Source organism: Coloeus monedula (genome assembly GCF_965178545.1).
Source record: "Coloeus monedula genome assembly, chromosome: 15".
NCBI lineage: Eukaryota > Metazoa > Chordata > Aves > Passeriformes > Corvidae > Coloeus > Coloeus monedula.
This window is the reverse complement of record NC_138795.1, coordinates 99498-114975: the sequence shown is the minus strand read 5'-3', so window position 1 is coordinate 114975 and position 15478 is coordinate 99498. Positions and strand designations below refer to the sequence as shown.

The following is a 15478-nucleotide window of genomic DNA, read 5'->3' as shown; positions in this document are numbered from 1 at the left end:
CTGCTGCCGCTCCGCTGGCGGGGCTCCGTTGCCGGGTTCCCGCCGCACCTCCCGACCTGGTGCAAGCGAACGCGGGGCTTCCCCCCGGCGGGGGGCGGACAGCTCGACCCGCCGGGGTTCCGCAGCGGGGCGGGATGCTGGGGGCCCTGCGGCCTCTCCCTCCGCCGCGTCGGCTCCTCCCATCCGAGCACACGGGGCGGAGCTGCGCTTGCTGCAGGAACCTGCCCTTTAAGAGCCGCCTCCCGCAGCTGCTCAACCCTGAGCCGCGCCCGGCGCCGCCATGGTCTCTTGGATAATCTCTCGCCTCGTGGTGTGAGTGCGTGCGGCCGGGGCGCGGGGAGGCGCGGGCCGCTGCGCAGGGCCCTTCCCCGGTGGTGCGCCTCGGGGACCGCGGCCCAGAGCGGGGCTCTGGCGGTGGCGTCGGTGCTGCTCCGCGGGACCCCGCGCCCCGGGAAGGGGCGGCTGGGGGGCGGGCGCCCTTGCGGATGGCTGCGGCCGCGGACGGGCGGGTCCGCGCGGGCTGCGGCGGCCCACGGGCGGTGCCGTGGTGAGGGCGGCTGAGCCCCGCCCGGAGACCGGCATCACGCCGGCACCGGCATCCCGGGGGGAGTGCCCGCCACTGCGGCCGGGGGCGGGGCGGTGTGCCGCGAGGCGCTGAGGGGTCTGTTCTTCTCGTAGGCTGATCTTCGGCACCCTCTACCCCGCGTACTCCTCCTACAAGGCCGTGAAGACGAAAAACGTAAAGGAATATGTGAGTACGGGCTTGCCGTGCCGGCGCAGCGCCCGCCCCGTCCTTCGCGGCCGCCTCGGAAGCCCCCGGCCTGTCCCCGGGGCGATGGCGCTCCGGCTCCGCAGGGGCTCGGGCTCAGCCAGGCCTCCGGAGCAGCAGCTCCAGTGGTCTCTGGAAGAGCTGCCAAGGAAGGGTGCCTACTGAAATGGGAGGTTTCAAACCGTAAACGTGGGCTGTTTTTTCTCAGGAGATGCTGAGTGAGGAAGGGAAAGTGGGGGAAACACTGCAATCTGGAAGTTTATGAAAGTCCAGGACAAGTTCTTTCTTGTAACTTTATTCGTACTTTGCGTCCTTTACTGCTTTTTCAGTACTACTTTTGTTTTCTTCCAAAGGGCTGAATAATCTTGCTTGGTTTGTGGCTGCCTATCAACTTTGCTTGTGATCAGTGTTTTATGTTGGTCAAAATTAATTCTCTTTCCCCTCTGGAACCGTTTCTCTCTCTCTCTCTACACCGTTGTTACAATTACCGCATTTAAAACACCAAATTTTTTTTTGCGATGTGGTGTGTTGCCTTCTTACAGAAGGGACGTTCTAAGTGGATCAGTTGAGACAAGACCTATTTCTCTTATGGGTGGGATGAGTTTCCATTTACGTAGAGCAAAGAATAATGTGATGTAGAAGTAATATGTGTGAATAGGATATAATCTGTCAGTATTACTTTATGATGCAGTCTGAGACTTCCTTCTGCTGTCTCTGTTTGATCCTTACAAAATTACATGTCAGTAATAAATGTTGTGGGATATAGTCTTCTTTTGGCTTATGCTGCTTCAGCCCTCTAGCATTGACTAGACCCTTCCTGTGCATTGGCTGAAAATTCAGCCCACAGGTTTTTAAGGAGACACCAACTGGCCTGAGAGTCTCGCTCATAATGGACAGCTTTGCAAACTGCAGGATCTGGCCTGAAGTGTTTGATTTTTGTTTTTGTTTCAATACTGGCCTCAGCAGAGAAGTTGAAATGTGAATGTTCAGGAGGCACTGATAACTAATAAATTGTTTTGAGTATTAAAGAGACAGTCTTGATGAGCCTTACTAAACTTTAAAGTTTATTAGTAGTAATATTAGAAATGCAAAACAAAAGCACAAAAGAAACTATCTGAATCACGTGATCCTGTGACTTCATAATTACCTTTGAAGTTATGTATTAAGTGGTATCATATTACTATTGTCTTCTCTGGCATTCCTTGCTTCTTTTATTTCAGTTGCCAGTGACCTTTATTTGTTGCATAAAATGTGTATTTTTTACCTGGAATTTTATTCTGGTTCATGAATGTCAGTAACAGAATGATTTTATCCGGTTACAGAATCTGAACTTGAAGACAGATTTCAGAGTTTCAAATCTTTTTATTGAGAACTTGTTGTGAGAAAAAACCCTCAAACCCTCATTTTTTAAAAACAACTGGCATTCTTTACCTGCTTATTTTCTGTGGGTAGGTGCTGTTGAGGTACATCAATGCTTTATTTCTTTGCAGAATGTAAATGTTTATTGATCCGATTTTCTTTTGGTGAGCGTTACCTGAGCAGCTGCGAGACTTACTTAATCTGCTGGTGAAAAATCACAGCATCACGGAATGGTTTGGGTTGGAAAGGCCCTTAAAGTGCATCTATTCCAACCCCCTGCTGTGGTCAGGGACACCTTCCACAAGACCAGGTTGCTCCAAAGCCTGACCAGCCTGGCCTTGAACACTTCCAGGGATGAGGCATCCACAAGCAGAAATGAGATTAAGTGCTTGAGTATCATGAGGTTGTCTTAACAATAAAATCAACCGATCGCTTGGTTGTAAGCTCCACTAGGGCTGATGTGGAAAAGCATGGCATTAATTTTTGGGTTTTGTTTAGTGATTCAGCAGTATAGGTTTCCTGAAGTAGATAGTCTGGATTGCTGCAGCAGAAAATATAATCTTGTTTTTAGTTTCAGTGAAATTGCTGGAGTGATTCAAGAAAATGTATTTGAACTGCTAAAACTAACATATTAATTATTTCTTCTTGAGAGGACTGCATCAGAAATAAGCAGTTAGATGTTGGACTCCCATCTGCCTAATTCATTTACATTTGAAGCACTTCTTCCTTCTCAACACAAGTGGAAAGATGGGGGAAAAACATCGCAGAAGGGGCCAATATCTGTTCAAACTGTTCTTCATGTGAAAAGTCAGAAAACTTGAATGCTGTACTGCCCATTTTCAAAGCCAGCTGTTTTATGTACCACTGCTAGGTCATAGTGCTTAAGAACCAACACTGATTAGGCTTTGGTGGTGGAGAAAAGTCTTACAGGTGTATCTGTGCTAAAGTGGTGTATTGAAGCTTGAGTTGACAGACCAAGCTACCACAAACAGTCCATCAGTGGCATTAGAATACAGTGCAAATTTACTCTTCTCTACCACCATGATAAAAATTCAGGATGAGTCCTTGAGCAGTTGCAGCAAACTGCTTCTAGTAGCTCAGATTGTCCTAAAAACAATTTCTTTCTTTTTACATGTCATCTTCAGCTTTGGTCAAGTCTACATTCCAGTTATGCTTTTGCACTTGCTGAATTCATTTAGGTTCTTGGCACAAGTTGGGGAGACTATATATGTGCCGTTAACTGAACCTGGCGATCATCAGGTTGAGCAGCAAAGACCTGACTCCTTTTAGTGGATTGAAAAAAAAAATGCAGCCTCATTTAACCCTCAGTTTTGGAAGGTGTTTGTAATCTGTCGCAAGAAAAAAAAAATAGTGCTTCTTCCCATCTGCTTTCTGCTCTTTTAGTTTCTGGTCATCTGCAGGGACTTCTAGAACTAGAAGTTGGATCCTTCTGGTTTATTTAAGAGCTATACTTCTTTTTTTCTTTGGCTTTAGAGCATAGAGTGAAGGCTGACAGAAGGAGACTGAGGCAAGAGACCTGCGTCCAGTATCAAAGATATCAACATGAAGTTTCTTTAAGCAGTAACGAAACAATGTTTTCTGTTCTCAGTTCATACTCCTGAGCATTCTGTTAGCAGAGTGAAAAATGAGCACTAAGCTTACACTCAGGCTGCTTAACAGTGACCCCTTTTGAGTGACATCTGCTAATGTATGTAAACGCAATAGTTTTCACTAAGAAAAAGCAGACACTGTAAGTTCATTGCTTTATAATTAAGCCCATTTAGAGACAAAATGTCAACTGAAGATCAATCAAGATCCTCTTTTTTAATTCTTTAATCAACTCCTACCTAATCTCTTGGATAGAAAAGTATCTTCTGCACAGTTTGTCATTTTACTATTCACAACCTTTTCCAGATGTTTCATGAAGATGAGCAGCACAGATCTCAACACTGATTCCTGTGGAATTCCACTGGTAACTTTCCTCATTGTGAGAAGTGGCCATTTATTTTATCCTTTGTTTCTTTCTTTTTAACCAACTGTTAATCCTCAATAGTCCTTTCCTTTTTATCCTTGACAATTTTGTTTCTTTAAGTGTTCGTTTAGACCTGTTAGAAACTATTTAGAAACTTCATATACTCTGCCCTGTAAGGAAAGCACTATAGCTAGCACAGGCTTATGGAAACCTAAGAATTCTGCTACACTTGTGAATTTTTTTTTCTGAAAAAACCCCATAATCTTAATTTTGTTACATATATGTAGGTATTTGCTAATTGCTATTATTATTATTATTATTACCTTCATTTTGCCTAATGCTGAAGTAAGATTTACTGCTGTTGAGCTTCTCTGAAATCTCTCACCCTTTTGGATCCCTTTTTGCAAACTTAGATTTATCATTATTCACACACTTTTTCATACAAGAGCTGGTTCATGTTGCTGCACCGAGGACTTAATCATTTGTTTCGAAAAGTTGCTTTAGATCAGCTAAATGACACCTGGTCTTGTCCAAACTGATGATACAGGAAAAAAAAAAAAAGGCAGGAGAGAGCCATACAATACAAATTTTGCTATTTTCTGTTCTGAAAAAGAAAGCTTACAATAAAGTGGAAATAATGGTTAGTAGTCCAAATTACCTTCTAAACTGTTCACTGTGTTAGAGCAGCTGGAGGCAGATTAATTTTCTTTTATGAGAAATTTGTGGAGGGTCTTTCAAGAACAAATCACCAAATTTTCCAACACATGCAAGTTTGGGGAAATACCTGCTTTTATAGTATTTGCTGTAATGAGGATTGTCAACATGTCATTAGTATATGAACATAATTGTTCATGTAATTTTAATATATGGATTAATGTGTGGATTTAATATGTGGCATTTCCCTGATTCAGTTTAGTTCTTTTTTCCCATTCTTGATGACACAGAGTGTTAAAGTGTTTTTAATTAAGGTGTCCTCTTCATTTATCTGCTACTTATGCTTATTTTTAATTCTCAACAGTATAGAAAACTAGCAATCTTCCTTATAATTCAGCTGACTCCTCTTGAGGAGTAAGTGGCTTGTAGCTGAGAAACCAGTTACCAAAACAGCAGAGTGTGCATGTGTGTTTGTTAGGGGGAATTATTTTGTGCTTTGAAAGAAATACTGCCCCAGATAAAGGTGTGAGGAGGTAGAGAGGTAGATGATAGGCATACAAATGTGCCATAATAGTACATACATATACTCTAAACCTTAAACAAGAAGATTAGGTTGATGTGGCATGTTCTTTGCTTTTTTACCTCTCTCAGTGAGCCCTTATTTAAAAAGAAAAATGAATTGCTTGTGTAATTTCTGGGAGTAATGATTAAGGCAAAGAATGCTTATTAATGAGTTAGAGCAAAATAATATGTTTCTTGGTTTGTTGTTTTTCTTTTTTCCTTAGGAAAACTTTACATCAGGAAAATACAGGGCTGCAGTTGAAACTTAAACTTTTACATATATGTGTGTGTATATATATTTTTTACTGTATTCATAATATCTGGGAGAGTGTAACTTCTTAAAGTTAACTGATTAATCTTTTTGGATAGGTCATTTGGGACCTTAACACTGTTGCATCATAATGTTGCTACAGGGCATGCATTCATTAATGCATCTGTCTGTGTTTATCTATTTAGAGCACAGTAATCCTATGTGTTTTCTCAGACTAAAATGTACCATTTAGTATGTGGCCCTCTCCATTACAGATTATATATGCCTTCTTTTTGAATCCGTCCTCATGTGTGGAGATGAGTCATTTATACTGAGGACATTTCACTTTTTTTTCTGATGGTTCTGATGTATGTCCATTGAGTGACTACTCTTTTGCAGGTGAAGTGGATGATGTACTGGATTGTGTTTGCCTTTTTCACCACTGCAGAAACACTCACAGACATTGTTCTTTCTTGGTGAGTTCCTTGGTGGCACATTGGGGACTTTTTTGTTGTTGTTGCTGCATCTTTGTTTTGGTTTTTTTGCCTTTTTTTAAGCAGAGAGGAGAAGTGTTAGGATGCTAAGAATAAACTCTCTCCCCTTTAGGAGTTTTCAATCCCTGTGAAGAGTCAGCAGGTTTCTAAGTATTGTGGGTAGTAGCGGCTATCTTAGCTGTTTCCACTCCTTTGCTTGCAAAGTTAGGGTAAATGCACAGTATCTGTAAAAGGATCTTCATCCATTCATAACTTGAAATATTTGAGAAGCTGTTAATGTGAACTGGTACAGTTTGAAAAATGATGGTCTAAAAGACACCTTAAAAAAATGGTGGAAGGCAAGGACCTGTTTTGCTTTGACAGCCTTTTATGTGGCTTCAACTGAAGCTTTGAAACAAAATATCTTCGGTTGCCTCATTGCTTTTGTGCTTGAGCTTTGCATACATCTCTGAAACAATGTTAGTCAAGAGTTTCATTTTCTAAAGAATCATGAAATGACTACACATGCCTTACAAAAGTGCTCAGCAGCTTTGTTTCTACCTGCATAAAATTTGAAAAGCAGAAAAAGATCAAAAAAGTACAAGAATTTTAGCTTGTTCACATACTTGAAAAGGACTCCTGAAGTTTCTTCGTACTGAGTCACTAGAGAATTTGCATTCACTTGTTTCAATCTCTGCTACTGTATCTTCCCAGACTTTATTGTGTAAGGGTTGGAGATGACAGGCTTACGTCCTGCCTGCTCTTTCTCATCTGCACTGGCCCTGCTTTTGTGTCTTATCTGAGGAGTACCTACTGGAAGTTTCAGAAACAGCCATCAGCCTTAGCAGGAACGTGACATTATTAAGACAAACAGTTGAAAATTTTGGAAATTGAGAATGGAAGCGAATGTAATACTAACATCCACTGGATGCTCTCTGACGAAACTTCAGAATGATGAGAGTAGCTATCAGATTGTAATTTGGTGTGTTTGCAGGGCTGAGAGATGCCCTGTTTATGGAGTTTTCATGGCTATGGATGAAAGACTAAATGATACTCGAAGAAGGTATGTCCTAGGACTTTAAAAAGGGTTCTGCTTTTCTGACCCGAATAGTTGATTCTCTTGTTTCTGAGCCTTTACCTTGCCTACGCTCTTTCTGCCTGTGCTGCTCTCTGCTAGTTATCTCCATCTGTCTCTGTGCTGATCTTGATTCCAGTTCTCCATCTTTCTCTCTCCTCTTCTTTTTTTTTTTTTTTCTTTCCTCTTTCTCTCAGGTTTCCTTTTTATTTCGAGCTGAAAATCGCATTTGTGATTTGGCTGCTCTCCCCTTACACCAAGGGCTCCAGTGTCCTCTACAGGAAGTTTGTGCACCCAACGCTCTCCAATAAGGAGAAGGTACTTGCTTGTTGTTGGAAGATACTGACCTGTCTGGGAACTGACTGACTTCTAATTTAGTTACCCCACAATAAAAACTGAAATCGGTGAATCTTGCTTGTGCTGACCTTAGTGAATGTAGAATGATTCTGTGTCTGACAGTGATGTCATACTGCAGCTTACTGAAGTTTGTAATGTAGCCAATAGTTTGCCTAATGCTTAGAAAGCATGTTTGGCTAACCCAGTGTCATGAGCCCTTACAGTTACTGTGAGTAGTTAAGCCCTTTGAATCAGGATAGGAGCAGCATGTTCTGTAGCCAGTCTGTTTTTTCACATTGTCAGTATAAGTAACTGCTTTGTTTCAGTTGTTACAATTTGGAAATAGCATACTGTAATTTAAAGTTGCGTTTAGATGCTTTCTGTAATTAGCAGAGAAACTCGAGTTATGTGATCAATGACACCGGATGCTAGTAGCCTGAAAAAAAAGTGTCCAGATGAGCTTTGTGTTTTTAAGGGTGATGATGGGGAGACTTTGATCATGCTTGTAATGAGGAGCTAAATGCCATGTTCCATGTTGCATTCCTAGGAAATTGATGAATACATTACTCAGGCTTGTGACAAGAGCTATGAAACCATGATGCGAGTTGGCAAGAGAGGGTTAAACCTTGCTGCCAATGCAGCAGTTACTGCAGCTGCAAAGGTAATGCAACGCCTTCTGTAACATTCAGGAATTCTCCAGCAGTTTATTTTTGTGTACCAGCAGTTAGTGCTGTGGGTCTGTTAGGGATACTAGTATTTGTTTGGCACCAACCTACTTTTCTTTCCTTCCAGTTTGCCCTGCAGCTAATCTCATCATTTGACTTAGAAAAAGTAGAGGGGGAGTGGAGTGGATTTTGCTTTAACCTCTTTGTTATTGTTCTTGGGAGCATACATTTTCCCTTCTTTTTTTCAGAGTACCCTTGTGGGAAATAGGGCACCTTTCCTCCTCTTCTGAATGAATGATCCCATGTGAGATGATCTTGGTGAAGTGCCCTTCACCCTAATTTTTATGTCCTCTTAGGGCCAGGGAGTTTTGTCTGAGAAGCTTCGAAGTTTCAGCATGCAGGATCTCACTCTGATCCGAGATGAAGATACTGTGCATATGCGGAGCCGTGATCCACAGCTGCACCCCTCTGGTGCGAGTCTTCTGGAAACCATTGAAGACTCAGGTACAGAGCACCTGCTGGGCCATTGTATGAGACCTCGCATGGTGAGCCAGGAGGGCTCCCCTGAGCCTTGGGTCTCAGAAGGGAGTACAAGATTGTAGATTATCTGGGAGAAGTTGCACTGTCTTCCCTAGAGCCTTCTCATTTAATATACATCCCTGTACTTTTCCCATTATCGTTATTCAGGATGGTTGACTTCTCTCTGTCATGAGTTCCTTCGGGATGGGCCATTTTAAGCCCCATATGATTCTTTAAACGTATTTGCTAAAACTTTCTCTCTTGTTCCTTAGCTTCCTGTTACTCCTCAGGAGAGGAGAGCAGTGTGGCACATCGGTCTAACGGAACCCCATCAGATACTAGAGCAGACCCATCAGATGAAGATGCAGGAGACAAACTTCCTAAACGTACCCAGAGTCTCAAAACTCCTAAAAAGGTGGTGAAAGCTGAGGTGAGGTGGTGTATAGATAATTTCCAGCACTGACATTGATTTGTGAGCTTGGTTGGAAGGCTCCAGCTTCATAGTCTCAGCATTTAGAAGCTGTATATATAAATTTTGTTGGACTGTCTTTGCTAGTTGAGTCCTACATCAGTGGACTTGTCGTCTACTTGCTATACTTGTCTCTAGCTTTGCATTTTTATCATGCCTGTAAGCCTCTGTCATGAGCCAGAACCCAGCTTTTCTTTCATTTGGGTTTTGTGTTGAAGGGTGGAGCATTAGATTTTTTTAACGTGTTTTGTTGACAATGTCCTCTCTCCTGCCTGCTACAGTCTGAATACGTAATAGTGACATTTATCCCTAGGACAGTCACTTTCTCTTAATCTAAAATGCAGCAGTTGTGTATCCTCTTGACTTTGACACATTAGATATTGGGAATAACACCACTCCCCACCTGTCCCATTCCTGGAGTTTTGTCTTGAAGTTTGGGTGACTAGTGATTGTTCAGTTGTCTTCTTCTTATGTTCGTGTGATGATCCAAGGTATTTACAGCCATTCAGATGGGAGATGAATTCTTATTATTAAAATAAACCGTACACGAAAGTAAATGCAGTTGTCTCCAAGAATCATTTAAGCTTAGCAGTATTTTTTTCAGCTGTTTTCAGGTGTGTTTTGTAGAAAATGCTTTTTGAGGTGCTGCTTTCCAGGTTTTAACTCTTACTTGAGTATTTCTTATGGTTTGATTTGTACATGATAAAATGCTTCTCCCTTTTTATGAAGTTGGGGTCCTATTTGCTTGATTCAGCTTGGACTTCTAATGTTATCATTTTTATCTAAGATAAAGAATGCTATATAACTGACTCACATTGTCAAGCTATTCAGGCTAAATATTAAATAATTTGAAGGAAAGTAATTTCTTAGAGCATCATTTTAAGTTATACTGTTAACCTGATTTTATAGTGTATGGGAAACCTTTGCATGTGCTTAAGTACTCCTTGTAAGAGAATCACAGAATAATTGAGGTTGGAGGGGATCTCTGAACTCATCTGGTTCAAACCCATTGCTCGTGTAGAGCCAGTTCCCAGGACCAGGTCTAGGTGGCTTTTGATTTTCTCCAAGGATGGACATCTATGTCCAAAGATGTGTTTTAATTTAACTCAGATCTTCCTATGGCTTATTTCTGAGTTGAGCCCCTCTTCTTTCTTGTCTACTATATTAGACAGGAGCAGGGAAACAAGAGGCTCAAAATTTGAATTGATGCTTCCTAGTGAGGAATTTTCAAAGTGGAATTGTGAAAAGACGGAAAGAACTCTTATATGCTGTTTATTGTGAATACAGAAATGCCGATAAAGCCCTTTGCAGGCATTGATTTTTGTGCACAGACTGTTGGATCTTTGGGTCAGATGTAGGACTTGTAGGAGGTCTTTGACCGAGATCTCTGAGATTGCCAACCAGGGCGGAATGCATCATAGATGAATAAATGCTCTTCTTGCCAGTATCTAGAATGAAAGACACAGAACTAAAGCATGCAAATTAGTTCAGGATGTTTCTACAGCTTTTATAGAGCTGCAGTGGTGATAGAAGTTAAGAAGCAGTAGAGCAGTGCAAGTGTAGATGTTACCAGTTAGAAATATCTGTGTTTAACCTTTAGTTTAGACAGCTGGCTTTGATTTTACTGCCGTACATACCCTGTTTTAGAATGTCTTCTCCTGATTGCTATTTGATGGATATGTTGAGTGATTTGTTCAATGAAAAAAAAAGAAATGGTTAAATAGTCTTTTGAGACAACAGATGACATGAGTAGGGTCATGTTGTAGTTGTTTTGTCCTATTTTTCACTCTGCATTCTTGCATCTTTCTGTTAGATACTTCGATGTTAAAATAAACCAGCCTAAGATGCCTCTTTTTCTTTCTCCTCAGCTTCCAGTAAGAAGTGTAAAAGCCCGCCCTAAGAAGAAAGCTGCTGGCTCTCTTGCTTCTGGCGAGTCATCCTAAGGCGACCTCCCCCTCCCCAGCACCTGTCTCTGTCCTGGGATTTGCCTTTCACTTTTATGGGGAAACTCTCCAAAGGAAGGGAGCTGAGATTCTTGTACATAACAGATACTGCTTTATAGAGCTCATTCCAAGGCAAGGGGGAGGCTGGGATTCAGAAAGCAGAGTAGAGGATACAAATCCTCAGGAATTTTCTCCTTTTCATCTCTCTGTTGGAGGGAATGCTGATATGTCTGTACATAGCCAGTTGCTTTGGAATTCCCACTGTATAACCCTAGTTGAGAATTCTTTGCTGGAAGAACTGACTAGGGTTAGAGACATCCATTGCACAGAAGCTGGAAAAATACTAGACACTGGAGTTCCACAGGGTGGGTGGCTCCCTAAAATGTCTTATCTTGCTCTGGGTATTCTTCTGCAGCTGTGTGTTGTTAAGAAGTGCCCACCATGAGGCATATTCCTTAAGAATGGACCATACCTGATGTGTCCATCCCCTTTGAGAAAGTGACTGAAGTGATGTATGCTGAGTGCTTTTGAACATAAAGGATTGGCTCATGGGAGGTATATGCTAGATTCCCATTACTCATACTGGAAGATGAAGAGATTGGTTTTTATTTTATTTTTTCTGGAAGGTGAAGGGAGATAACTGGAAAAATTAATAAAGGAAATGTGCTATTACATGCACATTATATGATGGAGTAGGTAGGAGTTACTGTTGAGAAGGAAAGTTTGGCATCTTTAAGATTTTGGCTCTTTTTGAAGCTGCTCGAATTTTATTTCAGGTTCTAATGCTCACTTTGACTCCTATGAGAGCATCAGAATGAGGTGAGTCCCATGCAGTCCCACGGCAAGCGTACTCGCTTTGCCATTTAGTGGTTGAACTCATGTCATTTTGTTGCTTGTAACTGCAGTCAAATTCTTTTATTCTAGCAGATGACTGGGGAAAGTCTGTCTCAAAATAGTCTGTGGTCATACTTAAGAATTTCAGAAGCCCTCACCTCTCAGCTTTAGGAGATTCAATCCTCAAGACATGAGAACTGAAACAGTTGATTTATTAACAGCTGAGTTCCGCTAACTTCAGGATTTCATGGGGGATAAAAAGCAGGGACTAGGGCACAGTAATGTGATTAATTAGTACTCTCGCTTTATCCTGCTGCAGCCCTTGCACAAATTTTCTGTCTGATATGTGCCGTGTTTATCAGTGTTCTGAGACTTGAGCAATATTTAACACTTGGGACAGAAAACTACAAGGAATGTAGAATATGTACTGTGGGAGTGAAATTGCAGTGCTGCAGAGAAAATTTGCATCATGCCAAGCCTACTGATCTCTTGAACATTGTTGTTAAGGGGAGATCCCCTGTACACATGCCAGCTGAGTCAATGAAAATTTATGATATTTATGAGTAGGGTTCTTGTTGTCAAGATCTATAATGAAGGTGCACCATTATAGACGTGTGTCTGAATGAATGGTCTTAATTTTCACTGAAATTAGTTATCAAAGGAACCTGATTCCTACATGCAGGTGTTTGTGTCCCACATCTTTAGCTGTCACATCTCTGAAATGACAGTGAATTCTTCACAGAGCCCAGTATTTTGCTGTTGATAAGGTATAGAAGCACTTCTGCAGCTAATGCTCCACAAATATTTCTGTCCCAGAGAACAGCCTTTCAAAAGTTTATAAAGTTGAGGATTAGGATTGAATTTTTTCTTGTTTCCCATTGTCTTGGTGGCAAATTGTTTGCTGTTGAATTGACCGGTTATTTCAGGAAGCCAGTTAAGTTGGGTTTACTACTGTTTGTAGCTTTTAAAAATTTAAAACTTTACAGACCATTTTAGAAACTTGCATCTTGTCAGAAGTATTTGTTCTAAATTATCCATAAGGCCTTATCCAGAAACCAGTAGAAAATCCTTGATTTGGTTCTGAGTTTCACAAAAAAAACCCCAATTATTTTGTTCTTTTTTAGTTTATTAGCAAACTTCATATTCATGTCTTACTAGCACATGCAAATGTATGTCCTGAAGCAGGAATACTTTCTGTTTCCAAAGGAAATTCCTCTCTCCAGACAAAAGATAAAAATCTTTCATGATTATGTGGAAGATCCAGTTGTGAGGAATTGTTGTCCTAGACTTTACTGTACTGAGCAAGAGAACCATTATTCTCTATATACCGAGTATGTCTATGACTGTGTTTCTTGATTTTTTTTTTTTTTAAACTGAAATTTTGCAAAGCAAATTATTTATGTAAATCATTGTGAGGGACTTGATTTGGAAGCCAAGTCTCCCCTTGTGCTGATCTTCTTGCCCTTTCCTCGTGCATGCATTGTGATAGTCTGTGATTACTAGGTTTCCACAGAGTGACTTCCCAGAATCTTCTCCAGAATCCATTTATTTGTAGTGGCTTTTCTGCTTTGAAGCACAGGAAGAATTTCTGAAGATTCAGTTCTGGCATTCGGATTTATCTTTGTCTTCCTGAGTTAGGTCCTGTGCTAAGTAGCTTTTACTTAGCACTGATGCTTGATGTCATTAGCTTGCGGGTAAATATGGCTCAATTTTACTCTGAGTTTTTTTATATGGGGGAATTGGCTTTTAGTTGCTAGAGTGAGTCTGCGGTAGAGTGAAGGACTATTATATAGTGTGTGATGATGATGTCAAGCTGATGTGAAGCTGATGATGCCAAGCAGCAGAACTTACCCAGAGCAAGAACAGTGTCTCAGCATAGATACTGTTTTCTTCTTCTAGTACACATGTAACTGCTAGATTGTGCTTTGCTTGATCAAAGCCACTGCAGATCTACCACCACCCACGTGACCTCTTAGTGAGTTTCTAGATATAGTTCTGCATTGGATGGCACTGTCTTGCATAGAAATTCTCTTGTTAATGAGAACGCTGAATGTGCTGTTTTGATAAAATGCTTTTATCAGCTGCTGTTCGGTATTTTCAGCAGGAAATGCTGGAATGTAGTTTCTCTTCAGTATCATCTGTGGGCTTCATTGTGCAATTAAGCGACTGGTAAAATCTTCACCTAGCAGTAGAACCTGTTGTGTTCAGTAAATGTTTAGAACCTTTTCCTAATATGCCTGGCCACAGAGAGAAATGCAGTTAAAGAAAATGATACTTGAAGGTAGGGGCTGAAGAGGATGGTATGTGTGTGTCAAACTTTGTGTGCCTAAAAGTTATCCTAAAATACCTGTACCATGAGATACAAAATTGAAGCCATGACTGCCTTTTGAAAAGAAATGTTCTACTTTCATGCTTTGTAGTAGTACGAGTCAGTGTTCTGCTGTTGGAAAAGAAAATAGTGAAATGTGGTTTCTTGTCTGAGAAATGTAATGATTTGTTGCAGAAAAGGGAAAAATGTTTTCTTGTTTGGCAGTAATCCTCCATGGTGGGTAAGAACAACTGTCAGGTTTTAAACCTTTACGCTTTACCTAAACATCTTTGTTACTTACTTTTTAAAATTGAGTTTGTGATTCTCCAGCTTTACATTTCTGGGACTGATTCCTTTTAAACTAGAATAATCTTCTTGGTAGGTAGAGCATATATATAGAGAGGGGTGCTGGTGTTCTTAAAATTGTGAAGCTTGTTCTGGGGAAGTGTCACCTTTCCTCATTTCAGTGAATTGATTTCTGTTCATTGTGGTTTTGCAGTGCTGGGCTTTCTTTTATACATCCCTCTTGGAAGTACGACTCCCTCACAATATAGTTCCTTGAAAAGCAAGATTTCTAGAGAACCACAACATTCCAGAAATGGTTATTTACTCTGTGCCATCTTAATCAGTAGGAAATTTAGTGCCTTAGGAGGAAAGTAAGATATCTATGGAGAACTCCGCTGGTTCTCTGATCTACGCATAGCATTGTATTAAGGAGGCTCACAAGTTAACTGTGAAGAGTCATTGTATGCTTGAGAGCAGCTGTTGAATTGAGCTGATTCTTCCTTTCTGTCTTCCAAAGTTGCATATAACACCGGCAAGTGTGGATTATTCCCTAAGAGAGAAATCTAGGGAAAAGAATTGTATTCTTATCATGCATTCTAATGGGAACACTGTATTGTCACATTACTGCTTGCTGGGGAGATGCTGAATGACATCTCTGTGTAACTGGTCTGTACTGTAGCTTTTCTTGCTTTAGCCACTAGGAATTTGTAATGTGCTATCTGGCTGAAGCATCTTGTGGTGCTGCTTTCTGAGTTGTCTTGCAAAGTCCGATATGTGAAAAACAGGAAAGTGTTCTGAAGTTACATGAGCTTGTAGAACCATAGCGGTGTTAGAGTTGGAAGGGACCTCTGGGGGTCATGTGGTTCAGCCTCACGACTCAGTCAGGCCCACCCACTGCCAGTTCCCGTGTACTTTTTCTGTTCTGGAACCTACTGAGTTTAATGTTTAAGAGCTGATAGTATGTGCAGAAATGCATATGCTGTATGGAAATGCGCTTTAGTGTTAC

At 41.1% G+C, this 15478-nt stretch overlaps 1 protein-coding gene across 2 annotated transcripts; it reads left to right on the top strand.

The window, feature by feature from the left end:
- Nucleotides 1-280: 280 nt before the first annotated feature.
- Nucleotides 281-13316, top strand: REEP2 (receptor accessory protein 2; the record flags this gene model as incomplete). 2 transcript variants are annotated; one of them, XM_082291233.1, is made up of 8 exons in its annotated part: nt 281-312; nt 679-751; nt 5965-6041; nt 7311-7431; nt 7997-8110; nt 8471-8618; nt 8906-9063; nt 10971-13316. In XM_082291233.1, 8 exons carry the CDS (start codon nt 281-283, stop codon nt 11043-11045), a joined length of 798 nt encoding a protein of 265 aa, XP_082147359.1. In that variant the 3' UTR covers nt 11046-13316. The 2 variants fall into 2 exon arrangements, with proteins under 2 accessions (XP_082147359.1, XP_082147360.1); XM_082291234.1 differs by lacking the exon at nt 281-312 and adding an exon at nt 4043-4100 and having other exon boundaries at nt 730-751.
- Between the last annotated feature and the right edge of the window lie 2162 nt (nt 13317-15478).